The 12,335-nt window shown below is 45.8% G+C and overlaps 1 protein-coding gene across 1 annotated transcript in view; it reads left to right on the forward strand.

Moving 5' to 3' along the window:
* The first annotated feature begins 5,731 nt into the window (after positions 1 to 5,731).
* LOC108929997 (E3 ubiquitin-protein ligase MYCBP2-like) overlaps positions 5,732 to 12,335 on the forward strand; it is a 54,154-nt gene continuing 47,550 nt past the window's right edge. The window contains 3 exon segments of the mRNA XM_018744974.2: positions 5,732 to 6,289; positions 10,277 to 10,352; positions 12,096 to 12,302. Of these exon segments, the coding sequence (XP_018600490.2) occupies positions 6,102 to 6,289; positions 10,277 to 10,352; positions 12,096 to 12,302 (471 nt within the window). The 5' untranslated portion in view covers positions 5,732 to 6,101.

The raw sequence follows: 12,335 nt of genomic DNA on the forward strand, positions 1-12,335 counted from the left end.
GCATGTTCTCCCTGTGTCTGTGTGGGTTTCTGGTCTGTCTGGGTGCTCTGGTTTCCTCCCACACTCCAAAGACATGCTGTTTGAGTTCCCTCATAGTGTGTGAGTGACAGAGAGAGAGAGTGTGTGTGTTCCACTGACGTATGGATGAGTGACACAGTGTAAGTCACCGCGGTGAATAAGGTGTGCGGGCTGAGAACACTACAAAGTACATTGGAAGTCTCTTTGGAGAAAAGTGTCTGCTAAATAAATTAATGTAAAACATAAATTAAACTAAAAATATTACACTAATTAAATGATGGTGATAATTTAAATATTCCTCTCACCTCATGGATGATACAGATTCAAAATTTTCCAACATTTAAAATGCTTAACAGACTCAGCACGAAGGACCATCTGATGCTCCTGAAGTCCAGTTTCTACAAATGACCCGTTTCAGGACTTTTTTATAAGATCCCAGCATCTTTTTAAAATTCATTGCAACAACGGCAACAGTATGTCGCCGGGACCCAGTGTTTGTCACGCCCCCCCGGGAACGAGTGGAGCGGCAACACCTGCAGCTAACTGAAAACCCCCGTGATACAAGGAGCTCCGAGTCCACACCGCAACGTAGATTCTTGCAAATACCTTCGTGGTTTTGCAGTCTCGGGGCCTTTCCTGGCTTGTTCCTGGTTTTTGACTCTCACCTGTTCTTCCTGACCGCTGACTTCTGATTGCCTCTACTGTGACGTTCGTGCCTTGCAAGATCTTCGCCTGTCCCTGACTTTGTCTGTGTCTTGTCCTCTGAACCTCGTTGAAAAATTACAACCAACCTGCAACTGGGTCCACCACCTTACCTGTCTCCAGCCTGCCTGTTCCAAGCGTGACGAAGTTGCTGTTGCAATAAATAAAAAAAAATATTTTAACAACACAGAGTGACGCCGAAAATGTAACTGCAAATCCAAATCAAGGAAAGCAAATAAAAATGTTCCATAGAAGCAAATTGCATTATTAACATGTGTATTTTCTATGAGCTGTATGTCACTTTGGAGAAAAGCGTCCGCTAAGTGAATTAATGTAAATGTAATTTCAAGAGATCGACAGCCATTATCGAACTGTTATCCGAGGACCTACGAACCCGTGAGCTGCCGTTCGGATTGAGTTATGTCAGGCATGAGAAAATTCATTGCCGAGATCCTCCGCGTATAAAGAGAACCATCAGTATTTCGCATTAAGTATTTTCAACAATTAATTGAATTTACAACCCTAACCTGGGATTGATAGCTGTAGACACGATTCCTTTTGCACCTGCAGTTTCAAACAAGGTAATCTGACAGCGCGGCCCGACAATGCGGGGTGATGTGTGACATCTCAGGGTTAATTCAGACTACAAAGACAAGAGGAGGTGGGGTTACTCTTTGGGGCAAGAGAACATTCCGAGGTAAAATATTAGACCTGATCTGTCACTTTGGAAGAGCACGTATGAAGAAGGTGTGTTTTGGACACGAATGAGATGTGCACAGTGCATAGTGATGGAGGGTGTGGTGCTGGAGCAGATTGTTTGTCTCTTTACAGCCCGGAGCCAAACCACAGGGAATGTCAAATGCTTAGACATGAAAAAGAAGTTATTTGCGTTTAAAACCAAAGGTGTGGAGTGTCTCATATTCTTCATTCTGAGAAGGTAACTCTGTCAGGGAGAAGCTTTGACATGGGGACAGCTGGTGGAGAGGTGGTTGGAGCTGCTGCCTTTGAACCCAAAGGTCAAAGGTTTGAGCCTCACCTCCAGCTGTAGTACCCTTGATCAAGGTACTTACTTTACAATTATTTGGCAGACACTTTTCTCCAAAGCGACTTCCAATGAACTCTATGTAGTGTTACCAGCCCACACCCCTTACTCACCAAGGTGACTTACACTGCTAGATAGACTACTTACACTAGGTCACTCATCCATACATCAGTGGAACACACCCTCTGTGACACTCACCCACTATGGGGAACTTGAACAGTATGTCTTTGGAGTGTGGGAGGAAACCAGAGCACCTGAAGACTTACACTACTTACAATGGGTCACTCATCCATACATCGGTGGAACACACACACTCTCTGTCAGTCACACACTATGGGGGAACCTGAATAGCATGTCTTTGGAGTATGGGAGGAAACCAGAGCACCCAGAGGAAACCCATGCAGACACAGGGAGAACGTGCAAGCTCCACACAGACTGAGCGGGGATCGAACCCATGTCCACTAGCACCACCCACTACCATTAAATCGCTCCAGTAAAATTACCCAGCTGTATAAATGGGTAAATAATAGTAGGTAAATTACAACTGTAAGTTGCTTTGGAGAAAAACATCAGCTAAATGAATTAATGTAAGAAATAGTTTAAGGGATGAAAAGATCATTTTTAGGGAAATTTAAAAATAAATGTGACAAGTTTTACACTAGGTGGTGCAAAAGCAACATTTCTGACAGGTGGTTCCTACAAATCAGAAATGTGCCATTAAAACTGAGAAAAATGTGGCTTCTGACCATTTCGCACCTCATAACACCCCCAAGACTAAATATATCTTTGCCTGGTATAGGTTATGATGGCAGGGTGTTGGGATGTAATCCCTATTGTAGGTTATGATGGGTAACCTCAACTACATGGGAACGATACCCCCGCACCCACACGCAGGGGTTTCATTTCCCCCAACCACCTGAGTCGACACACATGAAGAAGTGATTAATGGCACTCGTCAGTGGACCATCTTGCTTCTCTGAAGACACTGCTTAAGCAGCCTTGGACTTGATCTGTCCAGTCCTCAGGTTCTACCCCAGGATGGATGCATACAAACCACAGAGCTCCTTCCCCAGGAGGGGCACGGTCATGTGACAAGTGGCACTGGTGCCTGTCAGCCTCTGCCCTGTGTGCTTATACAGGAATTTCAATCCAGTTCAGTCTGCATGTAGCCTGAATGCTCTCCCTGTGTTTGCTCTGGTTTCCTCCCACAGTCTAAAGACATGTGTTTCAGGTGGACCACACACACACACACACACACACATTTTCAGAACCGCTTGTCCCATACGGGGTCACGGGGAACCGGAGCCTACCCGGTAACACAGGGCGTAAGGCCAGAGGGGGAGGGGACACACCCAGGACGGGACGCCAGTCCGTCGCAAGGCACCCCAAGCGGGACTCGAACCGCAGACCCACTGAAGAGCAGGACCCGGTCCAACCCACTGCGCCACCACGCCCCCCTCTAGGTTTCATTCAGTTCCAGTAAATGTATTTTTCTCTCCTTCTCTTCCTATCGCTCTTCAGTTTTGTAAAACATCTTGAGCCATTTTCTTCTCCACCCCCCTGTACCCCATGGGCAGATACCAGTACCTGCACAGGCCAGTGCCTCTAAATTGCTCTTAGTGTGTGTATATGACTGACCTGTAAAGGACTGCAATCCACTCCAAGGTGTACCCTGCCTCACTTTCTATGCTTCATCTTCATCTGAGGTTATCAGGAGAGCTGGTAGCACAGTGGTTAGCGCTACTGCTTTTAGACCCAAAAGGTTATAGGTTCAAAATCCCACACTCAGCTGTAGAACCCTTAACCAAGCTACTTCCATTCATTTACTTACCAGATGCTTTTCTCCAAAGCAACTCCCAATGAACTCTATGTAGTGTTATGAGACCACACACTTTATTCACCGCAGTGACTTACACTGCTAAATACATTACTTACACTGGGTCACTCATCCATACATCAGTAAAACACACACTCTCTCTCTGTCACTCACACACTATGGGGGAACCAGAAGAGCATATCTTTGGATTGTGGGAGGAAACCAGAGCACCCAGAGGAAACCCACAGAGGCACAGGGAGAACACACAAACTTCATACAGACTGAGTGGGGATCAAACCCACATCCTCTCGCACCACCCAGGCGCTGTGAGACAGCAGCACTACTGGCCGTGCCACTGTGCTACCCCTCCTTATCCTGTATTGCGCCAGTAAAATGACCCACCTGTACAAATGGGTAAATAATTATAACCTTAACATTGTAATCCGCTTTGCAGAAAAGCATCAGCTAAATGAATAAATGTAAGTCACCTTGTGTCATATTTACCTCCAGCTGCCACATGTGTTGTACTGAGTTCATGACCAGGTGTCACATGAGATGACGATGTGTAATGAACATTATGAGAAGCATTTTGCATGGTTAGGGGGGCGTGATGGTGCGGTGGGTTCAGCCACTGCCTGCTGTGTGGCAGGGCTGGGGGTTGGAGCCTTGCTTGGGGTGCCTTTTGATGGACTGGCATCCCGTCCTGGGTGCCTCCACTCCCCCCTCGGCCTTGCACCCTGTGTTGTCGGGTTAGGCCCCAGTTCGCCGTGACCCCACTCGAGACAAGCAGTTGTTGATAACGGGTGGATTTTGTATGGTTAATGAAAGATGAGTCGATGTGTCAGCTTTTAAAAGGAGCCATATCTAAGGCTCACTTTGGATGATGTCATTATTGTTTTCCAGTTTGATCTGTCTGAACTCAGTTCCACTGTCCTCCAGATGCTACCGGTAGTCCATATCATCTGCAAGCATGGATATAAATGTACAACCATGCAGTAATAAATAAAATCTCCAACACGCAAATATAATAAACTCACCTTTATGTAATGAATACGTCTAAACATACAAACAAAACAAAGAATATCGTGTGTAGCTAACCTGCAACGGACTGCCATCCCATATTGGGTGTACCCCCCCGCCTTGTGGATAGGCTCCAGACCCCTACAATCCTGATCAGGACAAGCAGTTACTGAAAATAGAGGGAATGTCATGTGTGTGCAATGGCGCTCACTCACATAGTGACGTTTACCTATCGATCCATCTCAGAAGAGTTACGATGTGGGTTATGCATGAAATAAATAATACCGTGCATGAAATATGATGGACTGAGCTTGACACACAGAAGACAGATCACACTTGTCTCTCTGCAGACTCCAGGCCACATGTCACCCAGCCCCCTCACGACTCAATGTCATTCTGCACTCTTCCTAAGACAGAAGTTTTTATATCATCGTTAAGGAGCAAATTAAATGGAGATCAGACTTTTTTTTTTCTTTTTTAATTATTGTGCTGCTTGCAGCAGATTTAATGTGCGTTTGCTTTTTGAGCTGTCAAACACACTTGTCATATTGGTGAGTACAAAGTAACATTAAATCACAGTACAGACTGAGAATGGAAGGTAGGAAGGCAGGTTTGGGACTGAAAATGACCTGTTTTACCAATAGATGTGAAAGATTCATATCTGCAGTCACTTCGACTTTCCTTGGGACCTGGAGCATGAGTGATGCTTTCTTTAAATTTTGTGGAAGGTCTTGTACTTTACAATATTTGAGTCAAAACTGAACGCCGATCGACATCAAAGAGCAGCCTTTTTCCGGTATGGACTTCAAACACCTGTCAGATGTAGCCAATGAACCACCTTGATACAAAACAAGTATCGATCATGTGACGTCATTGATAATATGAACGCGCTCATTCCTGTGCAACAATAAAGAATATGATATAAGATTCTTAAAAAAAAAAATCTTTTTTTTCCCCCTTTCACTTATCCTAGAAAGAAAGGTTCGTTAAATACACGTTTTTTGTTCGTGTGTTTGGTTCTTTGGGCCGGAATCCTGTTTACTGACCAGCTGCAGAAACAGGTCACTTTTGAATGATTGATTGCCGCTATAGCAACGTGCGTGTGTGTGTGTTGGGCTTCCCAGCACGCGTGGATGGGCGGGGCTGCGCGAGGTAAGATGGCAGCGCCGTGGGGGCTGCGCTCTGTGGTCCGCTGTCACCGGGAGTCGAGCGGACTGCAGGGATCGCATCTCACTGTCTGATCGGAGCGGGTCAGCGTGTCCCGGCGTCCGTCCGTTCGGGACCTGCACCGATCTGCTCCTGCTTCTCCTGCAGGTTCTCCATAACCTCCCCCCCCCGCCCCCGGACATCGGCCATGTGGGAGACACTGTCACTGTGTGCTCCCCTGCAGTGTCCGGACGGGCGGGTTCGGCGCTCAGACGGCTGCAGCCGCGTGTTCCGACACGCCGCTCCATTGTGACCGTACCGCATAGTGGCTCGTTCACTGACAGTGACACGATCGCGATGGCGACTCCACCCGCGAGCTCGGCTACGGCTGTGGGTTCGAGTCCCGGCGCCGCTCCGGACCCCCAGTGGGAATACGACGGGAGCCCGTATCACCTCCCGTTGTCCGGCAGAACCCTGGCAGAGAGATACCGCCGGATCTACACCGCAGCCTTGAGCGGAAAAGAGCAGGAGATCCCTGCAGGGAGGTGAGCTTTTCGCGTGCAGAAGCGGCATCCTTTTTCACCAGTAAAATATGCGCGTATCCCTTCAAAAACACCTCGATTGAACACATTCGCAATCCCAATAAAATGCGGTCGTCTATGGGGTTGCACGTAATTTTCCCCGCGTTAAGCGGCCGCCGTCGCATCGGAAGTTTGTTTATTATGATAATGAGCTCAATTACCATATCTGGGCTATTTGCATACTCTCGGATAACGTGTCGGTTTGTCCGTGACGGGAAGCGCACGAGCGCCATTTATTGCCAACAGTCTGCAGCGTTTATCGAACCTGTGTTCAAGACTCAAGATTTGCGTGCTGGTCAGAGTCTCTTCGGATAAATTCACGCTCGCGATTGCGGCGGCGACGATCGATATGGGCGTGGCCAGTGACAGACACGCCCCGGCTGCGACGCGCGCTGATTGACATGCGCACGGCGGGTTTGCGACGCGTCTTGATTGATACGCATCGACACGCGTTTGCGCTCCATTTTGCCGTTTTTTCTATGGATATGGACACGCCCAGACTCTGCCTTTGTTCGACTGCTGTGGTTAATTAAGCTACTGTTGGTCGTTTCTGATTAAGTCCAGAGAAGAATATGTTTGAATATTTTTATTGTCCTGCCAGGGCTTTGGAGTGCAGGGTTTAATTGTGTCCAGGTGTTTACATAATTACAGGTATTGTGGGGGGGGGGAAAACAGATTTTCAAGTTAAAATCTGTAACAGGAGTGTGCTGTTTGTACCAGAATTGGGCTGATGATTCTTAACAGAAATACCCAAGTGCTGTCTGGTAAATAACATGTATTGAGTTAGTCCCCCTTTGCATTTTCCAAATAGTCAATTAGACAGCTAATGGGGGTGGGGGTGGGTGTTTTTGGGTTGGCTGGAACTGAGTGGTGTGTGGAAACCCAAGCTGGTCTTCCACTTCCAAAGATGATGTCCACCAGCAAAGGCAAGGGACTCATTCCAGAAGGTGCTTCTGATGAAGGTCAAAGCGAATGAGGTGTTTCATCATCCCTAGGGAGGGACCTGTTTTACCCCACCCAACCGAGAGAACCTCCTTGGTTTTCTCAATAGTGCAAATACAGCCCTGGTTATTGTTATTGCTGTTATTATTACAGTTTTTCCTCATCTCCCAAAGACAGTTGGGACTAGAAGTCTGTTTGTTACTGGGGATTATTCAGCAGCTATAGCACGGTCAATAAAAGCTCAGAAATTCTGCTTATTATCCCATGAATAAATCAAGGGATTTGGTTCTGTCCAAAATACCTGAAAGTTATAATAAATTTACCATTTTCTGTAGTACTATGTTGCTATCAGCTCATACAGTGCAAGGTGTCAGTGTTCCTCTGTACTGGAAACACTGGGAGTGATGATACAACACAGCATACAATGGATGTATGCTCTTTTTTTTTTCCTTGTGCAGAGCAATGACAATCTGAAAGACAATTAAAATAAATGAATATGTATTTTTAATTTAACTCAATCTTCATGACCTCCTGTTCAGTGCATTCTGCTTTATATATGTAATGTAGTGCTGCCTTCCTTCTGCGCATCAAGGGGTACAGGAGAATGAAACAGATGAATTCCAGTATAATTCCATGTGGGGAGAACATGTTAAAAAGCATTTCACCTAAAACTGGGATAGCTGATAGCATAGTGGTTACAGCTCTTGTGATCAGAAGGTTGCTGGTTTGAATCTCACTCACTGCTGTAGTGGCCGGTTTTATTTCAGCTTTCAACAAAAGATGAATTATACTTAATTAAACAGTTATGGGGAAAAAAATCACATCATGTGAAATCTGTAGCAGTTTTGCTATGCTTATAAGTGGCCATTGTCCACTTCTTCTTTCCAAAAATTGGTGGAAATTGCTGGTTGTTTCTAAAGAAGCAGAAGCTGGGAGAAATGCCTGCGTAACCTGAAGATGCAAAGGGCACGAGATGAAGATCGCTGCTGCGAAACCTTGTTTACGGAGATCTTATTTTTGAAACACAAACCACAATTGTTTCTGGAATGTGCCAGTGAGAGCCCTGAGCCGCACTTTCGGTGAAACATGTACCAAATGCTTCAGTATGGACTTGAGTCCATGGTTTCCACTTGCACAGGAGAAAACCACACACACAGACAGAGAACCGCTTGTCCCATAGGGGGTCGCGGGGAGCCAGAGCCTAACCTGACAACACAGGGCGTAAGGCTGGAGGGGGAGGGGACACACCCAGGACAGGATGCCAGTGCACCGCAAGGCACCCCAAGCGGGACTCAAACCCCAGACCCACTGGAGAGCAGGACCTGCTACCCCCCCACCCTGCTACCCCAAGGAGAAAACCCTCGCTGTTAATATGTTCTTGCTGTGTGTTGTTTCGACGTGCTCCTCCCTTGGGCCTTGTGTACTTTTCTCTAAACTTCCCGTGATTAAAATTCTTCCCCTCATTTTATTGTGTTTGTCCTGTGAAACAGCCGCCTTGGTGATATAACTGAGATGTGGCTCAGCCATGTCCCTACCATGGGTCTCATGCATTTCTTCACACTGACATGGTAAGGTTATTTACTGCATGCGTAACACCATCATGTTTGATTTCTGGGACATATAGAATTTTTTTTTTACTTTTTAAGGCCCTGGCTGTTCTCTCAATATTACAAACCTTTGCCTGTTTCTTCCCTCTGTGGCAGACACACTGTCTCAAACCGTATCCGGAAAGACAGAGGTAAATCTGATTTTCCTGCAGGAGGGATGATACGAGGGTGATCTGCGTAGAGAGCATCATACTTCGCATCCGTTACACTTCTGTAGCGTAAAGACGCATTGGTTGCTGTTGCTATATCAACTTGTGGCCTTGTATAGTTCTGAAGAATGGGAGGAGGTGAAGTGCTGTCAGCAGCATGTGCATGACAAACATACATTTTGATTAAATTGCAGGAATTCTTGGTTAAAATGACCACACCAAATTACTGGTAACCGATTGTGTTCAGAAAGTGCAGTGGTGTATTATGATTATGGCACGTCATGATAGCTGGGGACAGAGGTTGATGGCAAACTCCTTTTAGGTGAAACATGAATTGTCAAAGTGCTGCTTTTTTTTCTTTTTTGCACAGACTATAAAGTCACAGCCTGAAAACTGTAAATGTTTTGAAATGGGGTAGCGGATGGCGTAGTGCTTAGTGCTGCAACCTTTATGCCTGGAGTTCACAGGTTTGAATCCCAGCTCCTGCTGTAGTAACTCTGATCAAGGTTCTTACCCTGAATTACTTACCCACCGTAATAATTCCCTTAGAGTAATGCAGAGCAGGCTAATTTGTTAGTAATCATTACATTATTATTTATAGTATTTGACTGGGGGGCTGCGGTGGCGCAGTGGGTTGGACCACATTCCTGCTCTCCGGTGGGTCTGGGGTTCGAGTCCCGCTTGGGGTGCCTTGCGACGGACTGGCGTCCCGTCCTGGGTGTGTTCCCTCCCCCTCCGGCCTTACGCCCTGTGTTACCGGGTTGGCTCCGGTTCCCCCCGACCCCCTATGGGACAGGTGGTTCCGAAAGTGTGTGTGTGTGAGTGAGAGTGAGAATATTTGACTGTTCATGTTGTTCTGGCTGTAATATTATATGAACTGTTTCCCAAAACTGCTTTTTCAGAAAAGAGATTTTAAAATTAGAGCCCTCCTGCACAGATTTAGTAAACTTCTCGCCCCCCCCCCCCTTCTTAAAATGCTCTAATCTTTAAACATGAAGCTTGATTTCTTGTGAAGAGAGCTATATTTATCACGGTATAAATAGAAACCCTGCCAGATTTCAAATATCTACATTATTTATTTATTTTTTTAAATAGCATGGTTGTCCTGACCAGCACAGATCAACTTCAACATGTATCTGAGATCTCGGCATAATTTAAATGTTGCACTAAAGATTCTGAATTGTAAATTGATCTTTGTTTTACATATATATTTTAAAACATTTTATAAAAGCACAATTTTTCATCTCTTTCAGGGGAAGGAAAGCTTTCAGCAAGAGAAAGCTGAAAAGGCAGCAGAAGGTCAAACAAAAAGTCAAAACACGAGCGAAGGTAAACGCAACGTGAGTTATGCGGAAACAGTCGCGTTTCCGTCTGTCTTTCTCCATCTTTAATGTAAATCCTTATGGACACCATCGATCCAGTGGTGGTCCATAGCCACTGGTTGACTTTTGCTCATGTTTGGTCATTGGGAACCCCCCCCACTTGTTTTCTCTCACGGGGGGATGTGTGATCGAGCTGTGCCATCCTCAACAACTTGATCATCCCAAAACGAGAGATGATGACAAATCCTAATGGATTGGATTCCCTCTAATCTGAGTATCAATTTCCAGGAACATGATTAAATAAGATGGGACAGGGCAGTGACCCATTGTCTCCGGTAGATTTCTCTGTTGCCAGGCAACATGTGTTATCTGTCACCCTTGGCAACGCTTAATGTAAAGGATGCCTTAATGCTCGCTGTGTATTTTTTGCAATGGGAAATTGTTCTGTAATAAAAATCTTAAAAGGCTTGAAATTGATTTCTTTGTGTGAAGCACACGGTCTGGTAATACACACCCCTGCTGGGACAGCTTCTCCTGATCTTTGTGGCTATCGCTCTATGACGGGAGTCCAGAAAGACTTGAAAAACTGTACCAGGGAGCGGCAACCACCCCTCGTCCTCCATCGTACTGGCTGTTGATAACCAAGCAAAGCAAGACCAACGTTTTTCAGTTCTTCTGTGCTTCGTGTTACCTTTTCAATAATTTTTCCTTTCCATTGCTTGTTCTTCTGGAAGCAATGTGAGCAGGAGAAGGCCAGTGCTGCATCTCCATCTCTGCAGAAACTGCTGCAATACTGGTGTTGGCACTATTTTCTCTCTGGTATTCAGTTGTGAAGGCATGAGTATTTCTTGCAAGAGTTTGGCAGAAAACCTCAATACCCCATTTACATCTATATACATTTTGTACATGCTTTTGTGCAGTACAGTTATACAAATGGTATAAATTGGGATATGAGAGAAAATTAACCATTTCCATAAATTAAAATCATTCAAATCAAAATTTTAATTAAACATTGATAAGGGCATATTGTTTAAAAAAAAAAAAAAAAAAAACTAACAAAAACCCATCAGAAACTTTGGCATGGAGTTGCTGGAGCGCTTGTACTTGTTATCGAGTGAGCTTGTTGACCCCCCTGCATATTCTTACACCTTTGGCCAAAGAGAGGTGTTGGTGGGGTTGGGGTGAGTTGCCACAAAACTGCATGCAGGAGCACGAAGATTATTGGGTATTTATGCACCTTATCTATACTAGGCAGGGGGGTGTAGGCCTGCGTCGATCCGAATGCTTCTCTCATGAATTGTAATTGTTCGTAAACTTTACAAAACCTTCCTGTGCTGTGGCAGATCAAACCATCACTTACCTGAGCAACAGACTGCTTTACTGCCACACATTTTCAGCCTTAGCAAAGGGAACCACTTAATTAGATGTGTTCAGATTTCGGGTACTTTACTGTCTGAAAGTTACATTAAATGGGAAATTGTCCAAAGATAAAAGAATGCATATCATAGCAAATAGAAAGATTGTATATAGCATATTATTACATTTTATATGTTCCATCCTTCCAAAGAACCCTGCGATGGACTGGAGTCCCATCCAGGGTGTACCTCCCTCAGCTTTGCACCAAGTGTATCTGGGATAGGCTCTGGTTCACCATGACCCTGTCAGGACAATCGGTTGCTGATACTGGATGCATGGATCCTTCCAAAGATGTCCCTTTCCTCACTGCTCTCATGTCACTGTTTTCCTCTAGGCAGACGTTGGGGACGGGGTCCTCGCCGTGCCACACCTCAAGCTTCACAGTAACCCGTCGGCCTTCAGCGTTTACTGCAGCGTTCGGCTCTGCGTGTTGGAATGGGAGCAGCGGGCAGCCTCGCTGGCTCTGGACTCCATGCACAGCGGCGAGTCGGACAGCGAGGACGAGGAGGAGGGCTGGGACCCCCCTGCCAAACTGCCCAAGGTGAGCTGGAGTCGCCCTTAGGAGGAAAGAAGG

The sequence above is a fragment of the Scleropages formosus genome, chromosome 12 (genome assembly GCF_900964775.1).
Source record: "Scleropages formosus chromosome 12, fSclFor1.1, whole genome shotgun sequence".
Lineage (NCBI taxonomy): Eukaryota > Metazoa > Chordata > Actinopteri > Osteoglossiformes > Osteoglossidae > Scleropages > Scleropages formosus.